General features: G+C 41.8%; 1 protein-coding gene across 1 annotated transcript in view; it reads left to right on the top strand.

The window, feature by feature from the left end:
• STK32B (serine/threonine kinase 32B) overlaps positions 1–27,100 on the top strand; it is a 207,402-nt gene that overhangs the window by 78,920 nt on the left and 101,382 nt on the right. The window contains exon 5 of the mRNA XM_069976434.1: positions 8,900–8,937. Within this exon, the coding sequence (XP_069832535.1) occupies positions 8,900–8,937 (38 nt within the window). The remainder of the gene's footprint in view (positions 1–8,899; positions 8,938–27,100) is intronic.

The raw sequence follows: 27,100 nt of genomic DNA, 5'->3' as shown, positions 1-27,100 counted from the left end.
TTACACAATGCTCCTGGATTACACAATAAGGCTATGTTCACACTGCGTACGAATCCGTACGCAGTTCTTACGCCGCCGTACATGTGCGGGCGTGGCAAAAATCGACATGCGGCCAGATGCGTACGGACCGCGAACATATGCCCGCAGTACAGTTATGCTTCCCTAGCTTGATTCAAAGCGATCTGAGGCAGGTCATTGGAAATCTTCGCCCAGCCCCGTAAACCACACAGAACCTTTTGGATCGAAAAATCAAGTTCAATTTGGCTGAAATAAGTACTTCGGACGGGAGCGCATGGAAATCCACGGCCGTGAGTTCGAACATTTCCGTTCTCAAACAATGGTCTTGTTTATTTTTCACTGCGCCATATACGATCCGGCCGTAAGCTCATACGTAGTGTGCACTGTGCGGGCGTATATCGTATACTTTCAAGCGAACGCATCAACCTCAAAACTACGTGCGTATATTCGCGGTTTGCACTACGGACAGATTCATACGCAGTGTGAACATAGCCTAAAGGAGGAACAGAGGGGGCAATAAAAGTCTATAGTTACTATCTGAAGGAATCTTTATAATAGCCAAGGGGGTACATACTATACTGAGATCATCCCATTGCCCTACCTTACAGTGTTAGGGGCTATTCCATTAAGAGAGACCATCAATGTACTATGAACAGTGGGGGTGCCCCTAATCAGTAAATAAAGACCCAGTATTACTTGCTGGATTACTGTGGTTGGTACACTACAGGACTAGACACAGCGTCCTCCATGTACTGTAAATGTGGCTCTGCCTGATATTGCGGAGCCCATAAGACATCATTATACAAGGTCATTCAGTGAAGGAGCCTCAGCACTCCCACTAATACAGGGGTGGGGAACCTTTTCCATGTCGAGGGCCGGTCGGGCCTTAATAAAATCATTCGAGGGCCGCACTCAATGTTATACCGTGCGCGGCAGTTAGTAGCGGGGGTTTGCAGCACCCGAACAAGGCAAAGTATTGTTCCCCTAATGCCCCTGCTATTGTAGTTAACCCTCTGTGATGCCCCTTGTACCTGATTTGAATCCTTAGTGATGCCCCTGGTAGCCTAGTTAACCCCCCAGCCATGTCCCTGGTGGCCTAGTTAACCCCCCCAGTCATGTCCCTGGTAGCCTAGTTAACTCCTCAGTCATGTCCCTGGTAGCCTAGTTAACTCCTCAGTCATGTCCCTGGTGGCCTAGTTAACCCCTCAGTCATGTCCCTGGTGGCCTAGTTAACTCCTCAGTCATGTCCCTGGTAGCCTAGTTAACTCCTCAGTCATGTCCCTGGTGGCCTAGTTAACTCCTCAGTCATGTCCCTGGTGGCCTAGTTAACCCCCCCAGTCATGTCCCTGGTAGCCTAGTTAACTCCTCAGTCATGTCCCTGGTGGCCTAGTTAACTCCTCAGTCATGTCCCTGGTGGCCTAGTTAACCCCTCAGTCATGTCCCTGGTGGCCTAGTTAACCCCTCAGTCATGTCCCTGGTGGCCTAGTTAACTCCTCAGTCATCTCCCTGGTGGCCTAGTTAACTCCTCAGTCATGTCCCTGGTGGCCTAGTTAACTCCTCAGTCATGTCCCTGGTGGCCTAGTTAACCCCTCAGTCATGTCCCTGGTGGCCTAGTTAACTCCTCAGTCATGTCCCTGGTGGCCTAGTTAACCCCCCCAGTCATGTCCCTGGTAGCCTAGTTAACCCCCCAGTCATGTCCCTGGTAGCCTAGTTAACCCCCCAGTCATGTCTCTGGTGGCCTAGTTAACCCCCCAGTCATGTCCCTGGTAGCCTAGTTAACCCCCCCCCCAGTCATGTCCCTGGTAGCCTAGTTACCCCCCCCCCCCAGTCATGTCCCTGGTAGCCTAGTTAACCCCCCCCAGTCATGTCCCTGGTAGCCTAGTTACCCCCCCCCCCCCCAGTCATGTCCCTGGTAGCCTAGTTACCCCCCCCCCCCCCCAGTCATGTCCCTGGTAGCCTAGTTAACCCCCCACCCCCAGTCATGTCCCTGGTAGCCTAGTTACCCCCCCCCCAGTCATGTCCCTGGTGGCCTAGTTAACCCCCAGTGTCTGCCCCAAATGAAAAAAATAAACATCCCACTCACCTTTCCTCCGCTCCCACGCTGTCCAGGTCCTCTTCTCCCTCCTCTCTTCTGTGCCGGTCTTCTCCTGCAGGCGGCGCGCGATGAAATGACGTCATCGCGCGCGGCCCGCAGGAGTCAGAAGACGTGCGCCGCTCTGCGCCGCGCTGGTGAGGCAGGAGCCGGCATACAACACATCTTCCTGTGTCTGTGCCAGCTCCTGCCTCACCAGCGCGGCGCACGTCACAGGAGGGCAGGAGACAGAAGATGTGCACCGCTCTGAGGGGAAGGAGCCGGCACTCACAGCATCCTCCTGGCAGCTGTCACAGACACAGGAGGATGCCGTGTGTGTCGGCTCCTTCTCCTCCAGAGCGGCGCATATCACAGGGGAGCCGCGGGCCACATCCGGAGGTGTCAGGGGCCGGATGCGGCCCGCGGGCCGGAGGTTCCCCACCCCTGCACTAATACAATGGCCTCTTTATTTTGCTGCTTAATGGGTGTCTAGCACTAGTTATGTATTGATGACCCATACATTATCATGGAGCTGGTGACAAATCACATTGTGAGTGCCTTGGGGTCCTATTAGACGAAGCACTTCTTTGTTTTCTTGCCGATTAACAATCAACGATCAAAAACGAGCACTTTTGGGAACAATGTGAAATCGTTCACCATATTACACAGAACGATAGTCATTAGTTAGGATCAAAAATTATTGTTACTATCATTGTTTACTTCTTCTGATTCCAGCAAAAGAATGAACGATTAGCGGACGGTGGTCAGCTTAAAACATGCAATGACATACAAACGATTATCTGTCCATTGCCTGGATACACATGAAAATATTATTTAAATTTGAATGATATGATGATTTTTTTCGCACGTTAATCGTCCTGTGGCTCTTTGCAGCCACAAAGTACTCACAGTCCCAATAGTCAATTCTCCAGTCCAATGGACACAGGTTGTTTGACTCTCAGTGGAATACTCCTGTTACTTGTAGTTCCTTAACGTTTCTACAGTTCCTAGTGGTGGGGTATAGACTCTTGTTTGTAGCCTTCAGAGCCACTTTTTACAGACTGAGCATGGCCAGAAGCCCATCAGGTCCTGAATTGCAACAAGGCACCTAGTAGCAAGCAGTAAAATGCAGACCTTCAGCCCAGAACATATAGACACATAGGAGGGATTTATCATTATGCCTGGTGCCCCACAAAAAGGGGCAGATTCCTTTTTTTTCCTGGTGTATGCCTGCCGTATCCCCCGCTCGCCTGATAGGCTGGCGGGGCGCGACAAGGCGGGGAGGAGACGTGGCCTCTTCCTGTGCCTGATTTATGAAGGTTTACGCCTGGAAACATGCATAAACCAGGCAAAAATCTACACCTGCTTGAGAGGGGGTGTAGATTTTTGCCTCCTAGTAAATTCAGCCAGGGAAAAGGGGGGCAGAGCTTCATTTAAGTATACTCGTACGCCAGTCTTGATAAATGTCCCTTAAAGTACTTGACGACAGGTGTGCTAAGAACAGTAGTGACGCACTTAGGGTGGTATTACACGGGCCGAGCAGGGCCCGATAATACCTGTAAACGAGCAGCGATCTGCTAGATCGTTGCTCGTTTACTGGGCCTATTACACGGCCCGATAATCGTTTGACAAGAGCTGCAAGGACATCGTTACCGATGTCCTTTCAGCCCTTGCTAAACTGGCATACATTACCCATCCACGTTCCAGGGCTGCTCCTGCCGGCCGCTTCTCCTGCCGTCCGCTTCTCCCGGGGTCCCATTCGCGCTCTAGCTTCACAGCGGCCTGTCAGCTGGTAGGCCGCTCAGCCAATCACAGGCCGGGACCGCCGTGGCCTGTGATTGGCTGAGCGGCCTATCAGCTGACAGGCCTCTGTGAAGCTAGAGCGCACGCGGGACCCCGGGAGAAGCGGACGGCAGGAGCAGCCCTGGAACGTGGATGGGTAATGTATATCGTTAGTCGCCGGCCACGCACCGCTATTACACGCAGCGGTGCGCGGTCAGCGCCCGACGAAAATAGGGTCTAACCTATATCAACGATCAGCCGATGATCGTTGTCATCGGCTGATCGTTGCATTTATTACACGGAGCGATAATCGGCCGAATCGGGCCAATTCGGCCGATTATCATTCCGTGTAATAGTACCCTTACTCTGGGGATACTACATATATATTCAATAAGATAATTTGGCTGCCATTTATCTCTCCTGTCCTCCCCATACACATGAACATTCATGTGTTCTCTATGGGGAGGGGCGAACAGCAGCCAGACTGCTCTGACACTCACTTATCTCTCCAAGAACAAAAGGGTTGGAAGTGATTTTCCATCACACGACCCCTATCTCCACCAACATCATCTGTCAGTGGAGTCTCAGGAGAGCCCCATAGACTATACACTGACAGCTCTCGGCAGCTTAGTCCAACCTTAGTATAAAGTGTATGGGGACCTTTAGCCTGAGAATAGGCCATCAAAAAAAAGTCCTAGAAATCCACTTTAATGGAACTCTGTAAAAACGAAGGAAATCAAGAGACCTGTGATTATGATTGTTTTTATCGATCTAAGGAAGCTCTTTATGGCGCCCCGGAGCAGATAATCCTCTCAAAGCTCCATTAACATTTTCCCACCAGGCTTCAAATTAAAATTCACAAGTAAGAAATATACTTTCTTCTGTCTCTGGCAGCAAAGCTTTACTTATCTAGCACCTTTAAAGTTTCAGAACCAAGGAAATAGAAAGGAATGAATATGTGAGCATTGCTGCCGGCGCTGATAGAGTACATTTCTATTCATATTTCCCTCATTTAACTCAATGGAGGTTACTCGGGATCTGTAGCTAAGTCTTTTATCCGCTGTTGCCCTAAAGGGGAATTGTTACCCTGAATTTTCATAACTAACTGGCTATATGTGCATGTAGTATACATTGCGATGACACCTGTATGTAGTGCCTGCTGGAACCCCCACAATGACCTATCATCGAGAGATAAAGTAGTTATTATTATTTCATGATTCCAGAGAGCTATAGATGCAATAGGGGGTGACAAACAGAAAATTACAAAACATGTTACATGAATAAGGTAAATGGTAGGCTGCTACTTGGGGAAAGAAGACCCTGCCCGCGAGGGCTTAAAACTACAAGGTAAGGGGAGGGAGACAGAGGGTAAAGGGGGCAGATTGTCAAAGTGTAGTGCAGAATTATTATAGGTTGTAGCCTAGCTTGACGAGGTGGGTTTTCAGATGCTTTTGTAGATCATGATGGTGGATGTGTTGGGTTATGAGTTCCAGAGTATAAGGGGAAGCTCGGGCAAAGTCTTGCAGGCAGTTGTGTGAGGTACGAATGAAGGGGGAGCAGAAAAGGAGGTCATTGGAGGATCGGAGGTTGCATGAGGGACGGAGATGAGGAGATATCCGGTTAAAGATGTACAGAGGGGACAGGTTGTGGACGGCCTTGTACGTCATGGTCAACAATATAAAATTAATACATTGGGCAGTGGGGAGCCAGTGAAGGGGTTGGAAGAGCGGAGAGGCAGAGGCAAAGTGAGGCGAGAGGTGGATTAGTTGGGTAGTAGAGTTAGGGATAGACTGGAGGGGAGCAAGGGAGTTAGATGGAAGGCCAGAGAGGTGGTTGTTACAAGTGGGAGATAATGAGAGCATGGACCAGCAGTTTGGTTGAGAAAAGAACAGATTCTTGAAATGTTTTTGAGGTGAAGATGGCAGGAGGTGGTCAGGGTCTGTGTGTGTTTGTGGGAGTGTTTGCATTTTAGGGTATTTAATGTTCCTGCAAGGGTGGGCAAGGTTCTGGACTGGCGGGGGGGGGGGGGGGGGGGGGTTCAGTTGAAGAAAACGGAGAAGAGAATATTAGGAGGTTGTGGTCACATATGTGGAAATGTTGCTAGTGAGGTCAGATATGGGTCAGAGGCAAGAAAAGGTGAGGTTCAGTGTGTGACCCTTTTTTGTGAGTGGAAATAGAGGACCACTGCATGAGGTCAAAGGAGGAGGTTAGTGATGAGAGTTTGGAGGTGGCAGAAAGTTGTTGGCAGAAATGGTGCTGGTGCTGGTGGCAGGGGAGCGTCTTCTATTTACTTAGAAAGCCCCACTAAGGTTTTTTTTTAAGGGGGTTGGGTTATTAAATGTGTAAAACAAGATCAATACACCATAGGAAACATTAGCTTTATAGGAGCCTTTATTTGACCTCAAAGGTCATAGACAGCATGAACAATGCAATGGCCGTCACAGCGAAAACAATACAAACTTTCCAGATGATAGAGGGAAATGATAGAGTATAATTTATCATGTAAGGATGACGCTGATCGGGGCTCTTCACTATGCATGTTGCAGTCGAGAGCCTCTTGTCTGAATTAATCTTTTCTATGTTTTAATACACATTGGATGAAGAAATATCAAGTGCTGCAAATTGGGAGCGGGCTCATCTGTATGGCAGTGTAATGTCTCCACTCTCATCATGATTAATAATAATTGAGGAGATGTTATGTGCAATGGGGATAAATGAGGAAATGTGTACACATGTGGACTAGTGTAGCATCATGATAATACTGCCCAGAATTTACATTACTTGCATAAAATTGGTTGTCATTCTTATTTAAAAAGGGGAAGACATACAATTTTATTTATACATATATATGTGTGTGTGTGTGTATATATATATATATAGAGAGAGAACACATCTTGTAAAATAAGGTTATTTTATCACCTTTCTATGATTTTCTTCTGCTTCTGATGTAAAACGTCTGCCCTGTTGTCTTCAGTGTCCCAATTACTGGCTAGTGTACACCTTGTTCCTGCTTTATACTTTAGTCAGGAATTCAGCCACCCATGTCTCCCTTTTCACTACCCCTTTTTGACTATAACCTTGCCTACTACATCAAACAGCAGCCTCCCACACACTTTCTTTTTAGCCTCAAACAACATGTGATTACTTTCATGACTCACATTGGAACTTTTGCAGCAGGCCAGATTTGCAAGAGAGTGAGAGTGGATGATGCAGGAGGATGATGGAGGTAGTAGTAGTTGTGGCCCTGGATGACTAGGGCCTCTCTCCTGGTGTATAGCACCCTAGCCCAGTAGTCAGGGGATTGCTGCTGAGTTATCTCTTAGTGTAAATGTACATAAAACTAATTTGCTGAGGAAAATTCCCACAACAAATTTGTACAAATAAGTAGGGGAATCCAGTCCAACATGAGTGCTACTGCAATCCACTGGGTATAGGCAGATTTGTATGGAAGATGTTAATTTATTTTTATTTGCTACTTTTTTTTTTACACACTAGAGACAATAAAATCAGTTACCTGCAGCCACCACTAGGGGGAGCTCAGTACTGAGTGTAAACTGTAAAATTCCCTATGCACTGGGCTGCCCTAGTGGTAGCCGCAGGAAAATGCAGAAGGAGATGGGGCCCCGTGCAGATGGAACACCATATTTAGAGAAATAATTTCACTGCCCCCACATGAATAGTAGGGCAGTAGGTCATATGTTTGTATGGTGTTTTCTGCTTTCCCTGCCCGCACCGCTGGGGTTATTCCAGGCTGGAGAGTCTCTGATAATGTAATTGCTTTCTCCAGACTCTCAGCGTGACAGAACTCCCCTCCCACATCAGATGTCTGTAAAACCGTTCATTGCCACAATTGAGATAAATTATACATTGCTATTTTCTATCGGTGGGAAGCTTAAGAATGAGCGCCGTATGCATATTAACTGAACATTATTTTACATGTTAACTGATATTAATGTCAAACAAACACAATATGGTTCCTTCCCACTTATTTTCAATCCGCTAATTTTCTCCCGGCTTTAATTGTGTTTTTCGAGAACTGGAAAAAGATCCATTATTATTTATAAAGGAAAAAAAAACCCTCAAAACAAAATAGACTTTTCTGCTGCTCAAAGTTCTGCTAAATATGACGGGAAATGCTGCAGAAATGCTTAGAGAACACAAAGGAACAAGAGTATGGCTCAATCCCAGAAAGCAACATTCCTGTAATTCAGCAATCCCAAAAACCCAGGGTTGGACTGGTGTGCGAAAAGACCAGAGGAATCTCCAGTGGGTCCAGGTTCTGACACTATAAGGCCATGTTCACACACAGTATATTAGACAGCTGTGAATGATTGTTTCATTGCATTGAAATTGGTAATTCCCACTCAGTAAAATGTTATGGAGAAGAATATTTTTTTTGAATCAACTGGTGTCAGAAAGGTATACAAATTTGTAAATTACTTCTTTAAAAATCCTCAGTTTTCCAGTACTTATCAGCTGCTGTATGTCCTGCAGGAAGTGCTGTATTCTTTCCAGTCTGACACAGTGCTCTCTGCTTCCATCTCTGTCCATGTCAGGAACTGTCCAGTGCAGAAGCAAATCCCCATAGAAAACCTCTCCGGCTCTAGGTAGTTCCTGACATGGCAGCAGAGAGCACTGTGTCAGAGTGGTAAGAAAACATCACTTCCTGCAGGAGATACAGCAGCTGATAAGTACTGGAAGGCAAGAGATTTTTAAATAGAAGTAATTTGCAAATCTTTATAACTGTCTGTCACCAGTTTATTTGAAAAATAAATAATGAAAGTTTTCTCTGGAGTATCCCTTTAAGTGCCAGGTGCTTATTGGTCTTTTTTTGTGGGTTTTTTTTGCACATTAAAAGTCAAAAATGTGAAATGTGGTATTACATGGCAGCCAATCATTCTGTCTCATGGAGATGTGTCCCAAGCAATGGTAACCTTTTATGTCACTGTATAGTATATACAAACAGGGGTTGTGAGTTTACAACAAAAAAAAATACCATTTTAAAATGCTCTTTGTGTTTTCTTACAGGGATATCAAACCAGATAATATCCTGCTAGATGAACATGGTAAGTAAATCTTTTACCTTTACTGCTCATGTATTACCACCTTTAAAGCTGAATTGTTCTTTTATATTTTTACAGTGAGTGGCAGCAGTTAGGGACGAGATGACCTCTCTGCTGCCCCCAATGGCTGCAGTCCTGGCACTCTTACATATTGCTTGTGCCTCCCCTACTGAGCCTCCCCTAATGTCTATTGTAATGAATATTCGCATTACAATATACAGTACATATGACTTGGGGGAGCTGTCTGTGTCACTACTGCTGCAGGCACGTTGAAATAAGTGTCCATCACCACTTGCTCTGCCACAGCCTGCCATATCTTCAGCACCTCTCACACAGCCAGCTCTCCAAGTGTAATGTATATTCCAGTGATTACAAGCATTAGAAATGACATCAGAGGATGGTCAGTATCACTAACACTGCATGCAGCAACACTAGCGATATACAACTGAGCCAGGACCAGAGCCTGAACAGCCCTGCAGTTCCCAACACAGCCATTGGTGGCAGCAGAGGGACCGTATTGCCCCTTACTGCAGGCATTTAAAGGGGAACTATCTGCAGGTTAGACGAATCTAACCTGCTGATAGCTCTCTAGTGGGCAGGGGCATTGAGGGTGAAGATATGTTTGTTACCTTCATCCTCGGCACTGTTTCTGTGCTTATAGCTGTGAAATCCTCTGCCCAGTAAGCCATTGAGCACTGAGGATGAGGCTACTGCCCCTAAGCACCAATCCTGCCCGCCCTGGGCCAATCACTGGGAGAAGGGCAAATCACCATGCAGAGCTGGGCTATGGCCTCTTCTGGTCTGCCCCTTCTAATGATTGTCAATATAGGGGGCTGTCCGGAGACGGCCATATCTGTGCTTGGGGGTGGTAGCTCCGCCCCTAGTGCTCCTAACAACTTAGCAGAGGATTTCAGAATAAACAGCACGGGAACGGTGCAGATGATAAAGGTAACAGACATACTCTCATCCTTAGCTCCCCGTACCCACTAGGGGGCTATCAGCAGGTTACAATCGTCTAACCTGCTGATAGTCCCCCTTTCAAGTAAAAAAAGGAAAATATTTACACTATCTTTTATAAAGTTATATTAAAGAAATGTAAAAAAAAAGTTTTATTGATGAGAATTCCCCTTTAATGGCTTTCCTAATATTCATGTTTGTTTTATGCAGCGTTTTCAGAATTGTGTTACGAGTCGTAAAAACAATCTTAGTAATGAGATATCTCAAAAAATCTAAATTATTATAAACCTGAGGAACTATGGGAATTAATAAACCATTGCGCTTGTTTATAGTCACTGGAGCTCACCACAGGCTTTGGAGAAATGTACTAATGTGTATTCCTAATGTCTCCCCAGGGGTCAATAATTCCTATCTTCATTGCCTTGGCACATTACTCTAGGTAATGCCGCCAGGGGAGGAAGCTGCTGAAATCATCTGTTGATATTAGTACAGGGCCAAATTTACTTTTATTCACATGTAAATAATTTTTCGTTCACTTCTCATTCACTAAGGGTAATATCTGTCTAATATGAACCCAATATTGCTGCCAATAGCTTCATTAGTAGATATAATATTATATTGTAAATGCATGTAAACAGCTGAAGCTCCATTTCTTTTTATGAGAACTCCAATCCAATACACTAGGGGGAGCTCATGAGCCAAATGCAGACTGATTATACATTGAACACAAAAATACAACAGCATGCAGGAAGCTTTTGAGCTAGTGGTGTTTGCAAGCCACAAAAGGGGAGAGTATAATATTCTTTTCCTATTAACTTCCCAGTCTGGCAATATTATTTGAAACTGGAAAACCTTTTACTCTGGACATTCAGTGTGGAACATAGATGCAAGAGTGATTAGCCATTGATTCTGATAGGTAAAGTACTAAAGTGATATGCACCAAGATCCCTGTAATAATCTGCTGGCAGTTCTCCAAAAATGTCTGTCTGCAAAAAACTCTGTTCAAATAAACTCCTTTATTATTGAAATTGTAACCATGAAGATGCCCTACGCCTTGGTGGACCCCACTAGCCTAAATTATAAAACTGACTGGAGTTGAAAGCCTGAAACTAATCTTACCCTATAAACAGAAGACCCAATGTGAGCAGAAGAAACATGACTTATTAATTTATAATCATCAGAACTCAAAAGTGGGTCTATTAAAACTTGAGCTAGCTTGGCTAACAAAAAAACAAACGCACAGCTACAACAGCAGAAAAAGCTGGGATTAGGCTACCTGGAAAACATGGATACAGCCTATGGCCCATGGCTATATCCATGTTTCCCTAGGGCTGCATCCAACTTCCTCCAGTAATCAAATGTACAGTGTTCAGATTCAGATGAACCCAAGTATGATTCAGGTTCGCTCATCTCTAGTCCAGCAGAACATACAACTGAAATCGCTTATTAATAAGGAATATTCTTATGGTGTTTATTCCTAGCTAACCTGTTGTATTAATGATATGCATTATAGGTACAATTATATCTGCACAGATTAGGGTGGATCTTCACATGTTCTGTACATAGTTCAACAAAAGAAAATTGGTGTCCGGCACTACACACTCTAAAAAGATAGTATGGGGTATGAACTTGTATGACACTTTGGCAACTGTGGGGTGCTCTATATTGTATAACAGTTCATAGGAAGATATAAAGAAATATCGCACATAACGCATCTTAGTTGCTGAAATTTTAAGTCAAGAATTTAAAAAAAAAAAAAACAGCAGGTTAAGGAGAGGAACAAAGGGCTGAAGATTTTAACAACTAAGGCTGGGTTCATACTACATTTTTGCAAACCATTTTTTTAATCTTTTTGTGACAAAAAAAAGGATAAAAAAAAAACTGATTGAAAAATTAATACAATTGTGCGCATCCATTTTGATCCGTTTTTCCTTTGACTTCCATTATGAAAAGAAGGATGAAAACATGTCAGTTTTTTTATAACGTACACAAAAACAGACAACCAAATTTTTGTGTATGTTAAAAAAACGGATGCGATGTGATCTGTCTTTTTTTTATAATAAAATGGAAAAACGGATCAGAACGGATGCAAACAAATGTATTTTTCCGTCCATTTTTCATCCTTTTTTTTGTAAAAAGGATGAAAAAAACGGATTGCAGAAGCGTAGTGTGAACAGAGCCTAAGATGTGGTGAGTGCCATATTTTTTTTATATCTACCTATGAGCTATTCACATGGGCTTTGATCACACACTGTCAAAAGGATTGCTGTTTTTATTGGACAGTCATCATTTAATGGCTAATGTTGGCCGTTATTTGATAACAACGGTCATTGTTTCCCGTTTAATGACGACCGCCCAGCCGTGATTTTGACAGTGTGTGATCAAAGCCTATGTGAACAATTCATAGGTATATATAAGAAACATGGCACTCACCACACCACACCACATCTTAGGTTTTGTACAGATTGATGATGGGCTCCCATGATTATCCCTATTCCATATTATTCCATATCATTCTTCTGGTTAGCCTCGAGACCCCAGTCTGATACTGGTTACAACTTTGGACAGGTTAGAATATAGAATCTTGTAGGACTTAAACTCTAGAAAATCAAGGATATTACCACAGTTCGACTTCCCCCAAAGAGACTTCATGGTCTAACGTGCAGAATTTCCTCTTATTCGTCAACCCTTCCCGTCTCACCTCTATAAAGGGGAGCAGAGCAGCATAAGTTATCAATTATACATGTGTATGAGCACAGACTTTCTGCCGTACCTTGACATTAACTTCAAGTGCATGTTCAGTCACCAGTGAACACTCCCAATAGGATGAGACTGGAAGAATTTCTCAAGGTTACAGTCTGTCACAATCACATATCTCTCGCCATCCAGAAATAAACAGACCTCATTTATATAAAAGGAGGATGATGGGGGTGGAGATGGGAGCGCTAACATTCTGCTTAATTGTCCAACTTTCTGTCACAACAGAATAAGCTGATATTTAGAAGGAAGGGATCGGATAGATCTAATGTCTTATGTCGCTTCTGGTTGCTATGTAACAGCTAATTTTGGTCTATACATGTGCTATACAATATTTTTGGTTTCGGTGCTGATAACTTTCAAGCTCTTTCAGTCTATATGCTGTGTTTTTCTGAAAATAAGACAGGGCCTTTTCTTTAAAAAAAGGACTAGGGCTTATTTTCAGGGTAGGGCTTATTTTTGGAAAAACACTAAATGCCCTTACCCTGTAGTCTCACTCTATACGTTAGTTAGCCGCCATACGGTATGTCCTTCTGCTCCTATACTGTAAGTTCCCCTGCAGTTATTTCCCCATACAATATACATCCCCCTCTGTAGTTCTTCCTCCATACTTTATTACTCCCTCCTCATTCTTCAGTAAGGCTTCTCCCTATTGTATGACTCCCTCCTCCCTCTGCAGTAAGGCTCCTCCCTACTGTATTACTCCCTCTTTCCTCTTCAGTAAGGCTCCTCCCTACTGTATTACTCCCTCCTCCCTCTGCAGTAAGGCTCCTCCCTACTGTATTACTCCCTCCTCCCTCTGCAGTAAGGCTCCTCCATACTGTATTACTCCCTCCTCCCTCTGAAGTAAGGCTCTTCCATACTGTATTACTCCCTCCTACCTCTGCAGTAAGGCTCCTCCCTACTGTACTCCTCCCTCCTCCCTCTGCAGTAAGGCTCCTCCCTACTTTATTACTCCCTCCTCCCTCTGCAGTAAGGCTCCTCCCTACTGTATTACTCCCTCCTCTTTCTGCAGTAAGGCTCCTCCCTACTGTATTACTTCCTCCTCCCTCTGCAGTAAGGCTCCTCCATACTGTATTACTCCCTCCTCCCTCTGCAGTAAGGCTCCTCCCTACTTTATTACTCCCTCCTCCCTCTGCAGTAAGGCTCCTCCATACTGTACTACTCCCTCCTCCCTCTGCAGCAAGGCTCCTCCCTACTATATTACTCCCTCCTCCCTCTGCAGTAAGGCTCCTCCCTACTTTATTACTCCCTCCTCCCTCTGCAGTAAGGCTCCTCCATACTGTACTACTCCCTCCTCCCTCTGCAGTAAGGCTCCTCCATACTGTATTACTCCCTCCTCCCTCTGCAGTAAGGCTCCACCACATTGTATTACTCCCTCCTCCCTCTGCAGTAAGGCTCCTCCATACTGTATTACTCCCTCCTCCCTCTGCAGTAAGGCTCCTCCATACTGTACTACTCCCTCCTCCCTCTACAGTAAGGCTCCTCCCTACTTTATTACTCCCTCCTCCCTCTGCAGTAAAGCTCCTCCATACTGTACTACTCCCTTCATCCCTCTGCAGTAAGGCTCCTCTCTACTGTATTACTCCCTCCGCTTTCTGCAGTAAGGCTCCTCCATACTGTATTACTCCCTCCTCCCTCTGCAGTAAGGCTCCACCACATTGTATTACTCCCTCCTCCCTCTGCAGTAAGGCTCCTCCATACTGTATTACTCCCTCCTCCCTCTGCAGTAAGGCTCCTCCATACTGTACTACTCCCTCCTCCCTCTGCAGTAAGGCTCCTCCCTTCTTTATTACTCCCTCCTCCCTCTGCAGTAAAGCTCCTCCATACTGTACTACTCCCTTCATCCCTCTGCAGTAAGGCTCCTCTCTACTGTATTACTCCCTCCTCTTTCTGCAGTAAGGCTCCTCCATACTGTATTACTCCCTCCTCCCTCTGCAGTAAGGCTCCACCACATTGTATTACTCCCTCCTCCCTCTGCAGTAAGGCTCCTCCATACTATATTACTCCCACCTCTTTCTGCAGTAAGGCTCCTCCATACTGTATTACTCCCTCCTCCCTCTGCAGTAAGGCTCCTCCATACTGTATTACTCCCTCCTCCCTCTGCAGTAAGGCTCCTCCATACTGTATTACTCCCTCCTCCCTCTGCAGTAAGGCTCCTCCATACTGTATTACTCCCACCTCTTTCTGCAGTAAGGCTCCTCCATACTGTATTACTCCCTCCTCCCTCTGCAGTAAGGCTCCTCCATACTGTATTACTCCCTCCTCCCTCTGCAGTAAGGCTCCACCACATTGTATTACTCCCTCCTCCCTCTGCAGTAAGGCTCCTCCATACTGTATTACTCATTCCCCACTCTGTAGTTAATCCTCTTGGCATTGCAAAGTTGGTACACAGTTGCAAATAGGTACTTGTTAACATCAGCCCTCTCAAAAGAAAGGGGTGAGGAGGGGGAGATGGAGAGGAAAGCTTACACACAGATTTTTGTGTCTTCAGCAGAAAGCAGCAGCTCAGAACTGGGGGAAGGATACTGAATATTTAATAACACGTATGGAAGGAATTATGGAAGGGAATACCCCTTTAAGTTTTTTTTTTTTTTTTACTAAATAACACATAACTGTGACAGATGGGGTCCCTATATTTCTGTACTACAGAGCTGTATGCACTCCTCATATGACCCTAATGTGCCTCTGTATAGCACTATAATACCATAAGTGGTGATATGTATGGTGATATATGTGGTGATATATGGTTATATATGTGGTGATATGTATGGCGATATATGTGGTGTTATATAGTTATATGTATGGTGATATGTTTGGTGATATATATGGTGATATTTGTGGTGATATGTATGGTGATATATGCGGTGATATTTGGTGATATATGTGGTGATATGTATAGTGATATGTATGGTGATATAAATGGCTATATGTATGGTAATATATGTGGTGATATGTATGGTGATATAAATGATAATATATATGGTGATGCATGTGGTTATATGTATGGTGATATATGTGGTGATATGTGTGGTAATATAAGTGGTTATATGTATGGTGATATGTATGGTGATATCAATATATATATATATATATATATATATATATATATATGGTGATATATGTGGTTATATGTATGGTAATATATGTGGTGATATGTATGGTGATATATAATGTGATATGTATTGTGATATATATAATGATATAAGTGGTGATATGTATGGTGATATAGTTGTATATATGTATGGTGATATATGTGTTTATATGTATGGTGATATATGTGGTGATATGTATGGTGATATTTGTGGTTATATATAGTGATATGCATGATTATATATGTGGTGAAATGTTTGCTTATATATGGGATGATATATGTATTGATATGTATAGTGTACAGCGCTATAAGTGGTGATATGTATAGTGATATAAGTGGTGATATGTATAGTGATATAAGTGGTGATATATATGGTGATATATGTGGTGATATATATGGTGATATGTTTGGTGATATATGTTTTTATATTTATGGTGATATATAAGGTGATATGTATGGTGATATATGTGGTTATATATTTGGTGATATATGTAGTGATATGTATAGTGATATGTGGTGAAATGTGGTTATATATGGTGATATGTATGGTGATATATATGGTGATATGTATGGTGATATATATGGTGATATTTATGGTGATATGTATAGTGATATATAAGGTGATATATGTGGTGATATGTATACTGATACATGTGGTGTTATGAATGGTGATATATGTGGTGATGTATAAGGTGATATGTATAGTGATATATGTGGTGATATGTATGGTGAGATATGTAGTTATATGCATGGTGATATATGATGTTATATATGTGGTGATATATGTTGTGATATATGTGGGGAAATGTATGGTGATTTATGCGGTGATATTTATGGTGATATATGTAGTGATATGTATGGTGATATTGGTGATATAAATGTTGATATATGTGGTGATATGGATGGTGATATATGTGGTGATATGGATGGTGAAATGTATGGTGATATATATGGTGATGTATGTGGTGATATAAGTGGTGATATATATGGTGAAATAAGTGGTCATATATATGGTGATATAAGTGGTGATATATGTTGTGATATGTATGGTGATATGTATGATCATATATGTGGTGATATTTATGGTGATATATCTGGTGATATGTATGGTGATTTGTATGATGATATATGTGGTGAAATCTATGGTGATATATGTGGAGATGTATATGGTGATATGTATGATGATATATGTGGTGGTATATATATATGGTGATATATGTGGTGATATGTATGGTGATATATGTGGAGATATATGTGGTGCTATGTATGGTGATATGTGTGGTGATATATGTGGTGATATGTATGGCGATATATGTGGTGTTATATAGTTATAAGTATGGTGATATGTTTGGTGATATATATGGTGATATTTGTGGTGATATGTATGGTGATATATGCGGTGATATTTGGTGATATATGTGGTGATATGTATAGTGATATATGTAGTGATATATATGCTGATATATGTGGTGATATATATGGTGATATGTATGGTGATATAAATGGCTATATGTATGGTAATATATGTGGTGATATGTATGGTGATATAAATGATAATATATATGGTGATGCATGTGGTTATATGTATGGTGATATATGTGGTGATATGTGTGGTAATATAAGTGGTGATATATATGGTGATATGTATGGTGATATGAATGAATATATATATATATATATATATGATATATGTGGTTATATGTATGGTGATATATAATGTGATATGTATTGTGATATATGTGGTGATATGTATAATGATATAAGTGGTGATATGTATGGTGATATAGTTGTATATATGTATGGTGATATATGTGTTTATATGTATGGTGATATATGTGGTGATATGTATGGTGATATTTGTGGTTATATATAGTGATATGTATTTTTATATATGTGGTGATATGTTTGCTTATATATGGGGTGATATATGTATTGATATGTATAGTGTACAGCGCTATAAGTGGTGATATGTATAGTGATATAAGTGGTGATATGTATAGTGATATAAGTGGTGATATATATGGTGATATATGTGGTTATATGTTTGGTGATATATGTAGTGATATGTATAGTGATATATGTGGTGAAAAGACAGAATTTATACTTACCGTAATTATTCTTTCCTCGAGTCCGAAGGCAGCACAGAAGGGATATTCAGGTCCCTTTGATCTCCCTCTAGGACCGCCCACCTAGAATGAACAATTAGATACTGATCATTAGCACCTGATACATGGTAGATACCTATAAATATCCATCGAGGACCAAACCACTCGTGTAATAAACAGACCGAATGAATGCAAATTAATTTATTGGGAGGGTATATTGTGCTGCCTTCGGACTTGAGGAAAGAATAATTACGGTAAGTATAAATTCTGTCTTTCCTCTTCGTCCTAACGGCAGCACAGAAGGGATCTAACAACGATCAAAACAAAAGGGGGGGTAAATAATTTCTCCGTACAGCTGATAACACTCCCGTGCTGAAGGCCGCTCTATTGGCGGCGATGTCGAGCCTGTAGTGGCGAGCAAATGTGGAGGATGATGACCAGGAAGCTGCATTGCAGATGTCCTGCAATGGCACTTGTTCTCTCTCCGCCCAGGTAGTAGATGTTGATCTTGTGGAGTGAGCTCTTAACGGGTATGGAGGTTCCTTCCCATCTTTTCTGTATGCCTCAATAATAGTGGACTTTATCCAGCGAGCAAGTGTATCTTTTGAGGCTTTTAAACCTTTATTTAGCCCGGAAAAGAGGATGAAAAGATTTTCGTCTCTACGGAAATGATCTACCCGTGAAAGGTAACATGTGACAGCTCTCTTAACGTCAAGCAAATGATAACGTTCTTCTTCCTCTGAGGATGGATTAGGGTAGAATTCAGGTAAATATTTCTCTCGGTTAATGTTAGCTGTTGATGCCACTTTTGGAAGAAATGAAGGCACTGTTCTCAGACGAATACCATCCGGTAAGATCTTTAGGTATGGCTCCTTTGCAGAGAGAGCTTGAAGCTCACCCAGTCTTTTAGCTGAAGTTACAGCAACAAGAAATAAAACTTTGAATGATAACCATTTTAAATCAATGTCCATGAGAGGTTCAAAGGGTGGAGCTGTGAGAATGTTAAGCACTATACATAAATCCCATGATGCCACCGGCGGGCGAACTGTAGGCCGGATATTCTTCAACGCCTTGAAGAACCTGGTAATCAAAGGCTGATTGGAAAACTGTCCATTAGTTGAAGCGTTTATAGCTGTCATGTGGACTCTAAGAGTATTTGGTTTTAACCCCTTTTGCAGACCTTCCTGGAGAAACTGTAAAATTGTAGGAAGTGATAGTGTTCGACCAGCTTGGAGCATCCATGATTCAAATTTCTTCCAGATTTTTGAGTATATGAAATTAGTAGAAGGTCTCCTGGACGCAAGCAGGGTAGAAATTACTTCCGTAGAGAGTCCCAACTGTTCTAATCTTGATGTTTCAGGAACCAGGCTGTTAGGTGCAGGGATTTCAGGTTGGGATGAAAGAATCCTTTCTGGAGTAGAAGATCTTTGTGGAGAGGAAACTGGAAGATTTCCTTCGAAAGCTGAAACAAAGCCGGAAACCAAGCCCTGCGGGGCCAATATGGAGCTATTAGGATGACCGTTGGAGCTTCGGCCTGAATCTTTGCCAGCACTCTGTTGATCAACGGTACTGGAGGAAACAGGTATATGAATTTCTGGCTCCACGAGATGGAGAAGGCATCCAGAACTTCTGGATGGTCTAACTTCCTCAAGGACCCGAACTGTTTCATTTTCCGGTTCTCCCTGGTGGCCATGAGGTCCCACTCTGGCATCCCCCACCGATCTACCAGAAGATCGAAATATTTCTGTTTGAGAGACCATTCGCCGGGTAGAAGATCCTGTCGACTTAACAAGTCCGCTTGAACATTGGTGGAGCCCTTTATATGTACTGCCGTGAGATTGAGGACTGTTGGCTCTGCCCAAGCCATTATGGTCTTGCATAACTTCTGCAGAACTGGACTCCGGGTTCCTCCCTGCTTGTTGACATAGAAAGCTGAAGTCGAATTGTCTGTTTGTATCAGCACGGATTTTCCTCTCACAAAGGGCTCGAAGTGAGAAAGTGCCAACTGAATGGCCTTCAATTCGCGGTAGTTTGACGATTTTTGGGCTAGAGCTGGCGTCCATCTCCCTTGTATCCAATTTTCGCCGAGATGGGCTCCCCATCCTCTGCTGGATGCGTCTGTTGTAATTACTACATGATTCAGAAAGCGGAAACTCTTTCCCTTCTGAAGATTTTCCCTTTTTGTCCACCATAAAAGATTTCTGCGGGTGGGCAATGACAGCTTCATGCATGAGGAGAGCGAATACGGGTTCCTGTTCCAGTAACTTAGGATCTCCTGCTGCAGTTCTCTGATGTGAGCCTTGGCCCATGGAACAGCTTCTATGGCCGCAGTTAGGAGGCCCAATGTGCTCATTGCTGACCGGATGGAGATGCGGCGAGAATGGTACAAACCCAAGATCCTCTGCCGGATCTGGAGCCTTTTCTCTTCTGGCAGGAAGACTTTCATCCGTACAGAGTCCAAGATCAGACCTAGGAACTGGATCCTGTTGGTAGGAGTCAATTCTGATTTTTCCCAGTTGATAATGAATCCTACTTTCTCCAGCAGATGAATAGAAGTTTGAAGATGAATTGACAATTGCTTCGGGGTGGTGGCCAACAGAAGCCAGTCGTCTAGATATGGTATAAGACGAATACCTTGCAGTCTGAGAGCTGCCACCAGGACGACAACCAATTTGGTGAAAATCCTCGGTGCAGGCGAGAGCCCGAAGGGCAAAGCTTTGAACTGGAAGTGAGATACATGATGCTCCATTCTTACTGCCAGCCTTAGAAACTTCCTTGAGTCTTTGTGTATGGGCACATGCAGGTAGGCATCTTTCAGGTCTAAAGATGTCATGACCTCTCCCTGGAGTAGTATGGGCAAGACCGATTTCATGGTGTCCATTTTGAACTTGGTCTTCACTAGATGGTTGTTGAGAAAGCGTAGATCTATAATTAGACGCCATCTGTTTTGAGGCTTCAGAACCGGGAACACTCTTGAGTATATGCCCTGAAACTTTTCTTCTTCTGGCACAGGTTCTAAAGCCCCTTTTTCGATAAACTCTGAGAGGAGGTTCATCACACGACCGTCTGCTGATTCGTTTATGCAAAAACGATTTTAGGGATGACGAGCAAACTCCAGGGAATAACCTTCTTTTATTATTCTGAGTACCCAGGGATCTAAGGTAACACTTTCCCACTCTGTGTAAAAGCTTCGTAACCTGCCGCCCACAGGAACTGCATGGAGTGGCAAAGTGTAAGGCCTGGCGTCATAAGTCTGGCTTTGTGGCAGTAGCATCAGATTGCTTCTTTTTATTTTTGTTCTGGTATCTTCCTCTGAATTTTCCCTCAGGTCTTCCTCCTGGTTGCTGCCCTCGGTAGTAAGGCTTGCTTCTATGGCCACGAAAATTTTTCGCATTCCTACTCCTGTAACTCTGAGGCAGATAGAGATCTTTATCTTGTTTCTTTCCTTCCAGAATTTTGTCCAGTTTAGACCCCATTAACCTTCCTGGCTCAAAGGGAAGTCCACAAAAGTTACTTTTGGAGGCCGCATCACCCGTCCAAGGTTTGAGCCAGACTGCTCTTCTTGCGGAATTTGCAATGGCCATGTTTTTGGAGGAAATCTTCAAAACATCTAGAGGAAAATCACACAGGAATTCTGATGCCATTTTCAGAGATGACACTTGATGCAATAACTGATCACGAGGTACGCCATCATCAATGTCGGCTGAGAGATCACTTAATCAACGCCTTAAATGCAGCAAGATTGAGATGGGATCTTTTTAGGAACATATCAGTTTTCCGGTCCATTGGATCCTTCAACATAGCAGACTCATCCGTAGGATAAAAGGTTTTCTTGGACAATCTAGCAATGCATGCGTCAATACTTCCAGGCAAGTTCCATTGTTCTGATTCCTGCGGGTCAAGTTTATAAACCGTTTTAAACCTTGAGCCTACATCTAGGCGCTTATCAGGTCTTCTCCATTCTTTTTCCATCAAGGTTCTGAAGACTTGATGACCTGGGAGAACCATAGATTTCTTTTTAGGAAAGTAATAAAGACTTTTCTTATCTTGAACAGAAGGCTCAGGCTCTGTTATCTCCATATCTTTTTTAACTTTTCTGATCAACTTATCAGCAAGCTCCTTTTTAAAAATAAAGAAATCTTCAGAGACCGTTTCAGAGTCAGAGTCTGAAGAAGAAAAACTAGAATCAGACGCAGAGGGAGGAGAAAACCGCTGCTTATGGTGATGCTTATGCTTTTTTGGCGCAGGCCCTGCCACTTGCATATTTTCTTTAACCCAGCCAAAGAAAGATTTAGCCTGTTGTATAAAGCTGCCATTATCTTCCGGATCACAAGTCTGACACAAATTAGAATTACATTCCGCAGACAACAGTTGCATGCAGCTAATACATCGTTTAATGTAACGGTGTCCTCCATGTAAATACTGCCTCTGACGTATCTCATGTGAGCCCTGCTCTTGTGGGTCTTCATATGAATGCCCTCGTGATCTCTTACGTGAGCGGCGTCCTTCAGGTGAGCACTGCCTTTGTTGTATTTCGAATGCATGCTGCGTTTGTGATCTGACAGGTGAGTGATGACTATGTGATCTCTCCTGTACGAGCTGCTTTCGTGGTCTCTGCTGCTTTTGCTGTGAGCGCTGTTTACATGATCTGTCAGGTGAGCGACTCTGTGGTCTCTGTGACCTAGAGCGGTGGCTGTGTGACTTCTCATGTGAGCGGTGGCTGTGTGACTTCTCATGTGAGCGGTGACTGTGTGACTTCTCACGCGATTCTTGCTCATGAATCTGCTGACTTAGGGGTCGGCACAAATCACACACATTAGTAGGGTGTTCGTCTGGTAAGGGTCGTTCACAGGCCGAACACAATCTATGTTTCCTTTTATGTCTTCTCTTCTCAGAGCTGGAAAGGCTCGACATCTGGAGTGAAAACATAAAAAGCCTGATTAGAACCAAACCAGGAACTATAAGGTAGAAAACCAAGAGAATTACCTTAACCCGCCAAGTAGTCTGCTGCCTAGCACCTCAGAGCTGCCCGCCGCCATCTCCATGGTGAAAAATATATATGGCGGCGAGCAGAAGTGCGCATGCTCACGCCCGCGGCGTCTGACGTCACACGCCGTCACATGCGTACAACGGGATGACGCAGGTGTGACCCGACACACGACGCGGCTTAGTGGAACGCACGCCGCGGACTGGTGACACGCAAGACGGAACTTACACTACCATAGGAGGACAAGCCAGGCAACAGTGACGGTAAGACATCCTCTGGAGTCAAAAATAAAATCTATTAATCATAGTTAGAATCATGTATAGCCAGGACAACGCACCAGCAACATAATAATATGATATAGGTATACATGACCAGAACTACGCTGGCAACATACCTGCTAGAGACTCGGGAAGGCTACCCTGCCCGGAACAACGCACGGGTAATCATAAGGGCAGCAATACCCAGCAGAATTAACTGCAGTCCTAGTGTCTGTCCAGGGATACCCCATGGCACTAACGACAACGTTGCAGCCAAGACCCCGCAAGGCCGTCTCCTCGGATATAGGTGGGCAACACAACATGTGAAATCCTGTTGAGGTGTGAATGAGGACTGAAAAAAACACGAGTGGTTTGGTCCTCGATGGATATTTATAGGTATCTACCATGTATCAGCTGCTAATGATCAGTATCTAATTGTTCATTCTAGGTGGGCGGTCCTAGAGGGAGATCAGAGGGACCTGAATATCCCTTCTGTGCTGCCGTTAGGAAGAAGAGGAATGTGGTTATATATGGTGATATGTATGGTGATATATATGGTGATATGTATGGTGATATGTATGGTGATATATATGGTGATATGTATGGTGATATGTATGGTGATATATATGGTGATATGTATGGTGATATGTATGGTGATATATATGGTGATATGTATGGTGATATTTATGGTGATATGTATAGTGATATATAAGGTGATATATGTGGTGATATGTATACTGATACATGTGGTGTTATGAATGGTGATATATGTGGTGATATATAAGGTGATATGTATAGTGATATATGTGGTGATATGTATGGTGAGATATGTAGTTATATGCATGGTGATATATGATGTTATATATGTGGTGATATATGTTGTGATATGTATGGTGATTTATGTGGTGATATTTATGGTGATATATGTAGTGATATGTATGGTGATATGTGGTGATATAAATGTTGATATATGTGGTGATATGGATGGTGATATATGTGGTGATATGGATGGTGAAATGTATGGTGATATATATGGTGATGTATGTGGTGAAATAAGTGGTGATATATATGGTGATATAAGTGGTGATATATGTTGTGATATGTATGGTGATATGTATGGTCATATATGTGGTGAAATCTATGGTGATATATGTGGAGATATATATGGTGATATGTATGATGCTATATGTGGTGGTATATATTTGTGATATATGTGGTGATAGGTATGGTGATATATGTGGGGATATATGTGGTGCTATGTATGGTAATATGTGTGGTTATATATGTGGAGATATGTATGGTGATATATAGTGATATGTATGGTGATATATGTGGTGATATGTATGGTCATATATAAGGTGATATGCATGGTGATATATGTGGTGATATATGGAAATATATATGTGGTGATATGAATGGTGATATATGTGGTTATATATGTGGTGATAGTGGTGATATGTATGGTAATATATGTGGTAATACATGGTTATGTATGTGGTGATATGTATGGCAACATATGTGGTGTTATATAGTTATATGTATGGTGATATGTTTGGTGATATATATGGTGATATTTGTGGTGATATGTTTGGTGATATTTGGTGATATGTATGGTGATATATGTGGTGATATGTATAGTGATTTATGTAGTGATATATATGCTGATATATGTGGTGATATATATGGTGATATGTATGGTGATATAAATGGCTATATGTATGCTAATATATGTAGTGATATGTATGGTGATATAAATGATAATATATGGTGATATATGTGGTTATATGTATGGTGATATATGTGGTGATATGTGGGGTAATATAAGTGGTGATTTATATGGTGATATGTATGATTGTGTATATATATATATATATATATATATATATATATATATATATATATATATGTGGAAATATGTGGTTATATGTATGGTAATATATAAGGTGATATGTATGCTTTTATATGGAGTCTATAGTGTACAGCGCTATAAGCGGTGATATGTATAGTGATATAATTGGTGATATATATGGTGATATATGTGGTGATATATGATGATATGTTTGGTGTTATATGTGTTTATATGTATGGTGATATATAAGGTGATATGTATGGTGATATATGTGGTTATATGTTTGGTGATATATGTAGTGATATGTATAGTGATATATGTGGTGAAATCTGGTCATATATGGTGATATGTATGGTGATGTATGTGGTGATATAAGTGGTGATATATATGGTGAAATAAGTGGTGATATATATGGTGATATAAGTGGTGATATATGTTGTGATATGTATGGTGATATGTATGATCATATATGTGGTGATATTTATGGTGATATATCTGGTGATATGTATGGTGATTTGTATGATGATATATGTGGTGAAATCTATGGTGATATATGTGGAGATGTATATGGTGATATGTATGATGATATATGTGGTGGTATATATATGGTGATATATGTGGTGATATGTATGGTGATATATGTGGGGATATATGTGGTGCTATGTATGGTGATATGTGTGGTGATGTATGTGGTGAGATGTATGGCGATATATGTGGTGTTATATAGTTATAAGTATGGTGATATGTTTGGTGATATATATGGTGATATTTGTGGTGATATGTATGGTGATATATGCGGTGATATTTGGTGATATATGTGGTGATATGTATAGTGATATATGTAGTGATATATATGCTGATATATGTGGTGATATATATGGTGATATGTATGGTGATATAAATGGCTATATGTATGGTAATATATGTGGTGATATGTATGGTGATATAAATGATAATATATATGGTGATGCATGTGGTTATATGTATGGTGATATATGTGGTGATATGTGTGGTAATATAAGTGGTGATATATATGGTGATATGTATGGTGATATGAATGAATATATATATATATATGATATATGTGGTTATATGTATGGTGATATATAATGTGATATGTATAATGATATAAGTGGTGATATGTATGGTGATATAGTTGTATATATGTATGGTGATATATGTGTTTATATGTATGGTGATATATGTGGTGATATGTATGGTGATATTTGTGGTTATATATAGTGATATGTATTTTTATATATGTGGTGATATGTTTGCTTATATATGGGGTGATATATGTATTGATATGTATAGTGTACAGCGCTATAAGTGGTGATATGTATAGTGATATAAGTGGTGATATATATGGTGATATATGTGGTTATATGTTTGGTGATATATGTAGTGATATGTATAGTGATATATGTGGTGAAATGTGATTATATATGGTGATATGTATGGTGATATGTATGGTGATATATATGGTGATATGTATGGTGATATTTATGGTGATATGTATAGTGATATATAAGGTGATATATGTGGTGATATGTATACTGATACATGTGGTGTTATGAATGGTGATATATGTGGTGATGTATAAGGTGATATGTATAGTGATATATGTGGTGATATGTATGGTGAGATATGTAGTTATATGCATGGTGATATATGATGTTATATATGTGGTGATATATGTTGTGATATATGTGGTGAAATGTATGGTGATTTATGTGGTGATATTTATGGTGATATATGTAGTGATATGTATGGTGATTTGTATGGTGATATATGTGGTGAAATCTATGGTGATATATGTGGAGATATATATGGTGATATGTATGATGATATATGTGGTGGTATATATATGTGATATATGTGGTGATAGGTATGGTGATATATGTGGGGATATATGTGGTGCAATGTATGGTGATATGTGTGGTTATATATGTGGAGATATGTATGGTGATATATAGTGATATGTATGGTGATATATATGGTGATATTTGTGGTGATATGTATGGTGATATATGCGGTGATATTTGGTGATATGTGGTGATATAAGTGGTGATATATATGGTGAAATAAGTGGTGATAAATATGGTGATATAAGTGGTGATATATATGGTGATATAAGTGGTGATATATGTTGTGATATGT

This window comes from Dendropsophus ebraccatus, chromosome 7 (genome assembly GCF_027789765.1).
Source record: "Dendropsophus ebraccatus isolate aDenEbr1 chromosome 7, aDenEbr1.pat, whole genome shotgun sequence".
NCBI lineage: Eukaryota > Metazoa > Chordata > Amphibia > Anura > Hylidae > Dendropsophus > Dendropsophus ebraccatus.
The sequence above is the reverse complement of the archived record's forward strand: the minus strand, read 5'-3'. Positions and strand labels throughout refer to the sequence as shown.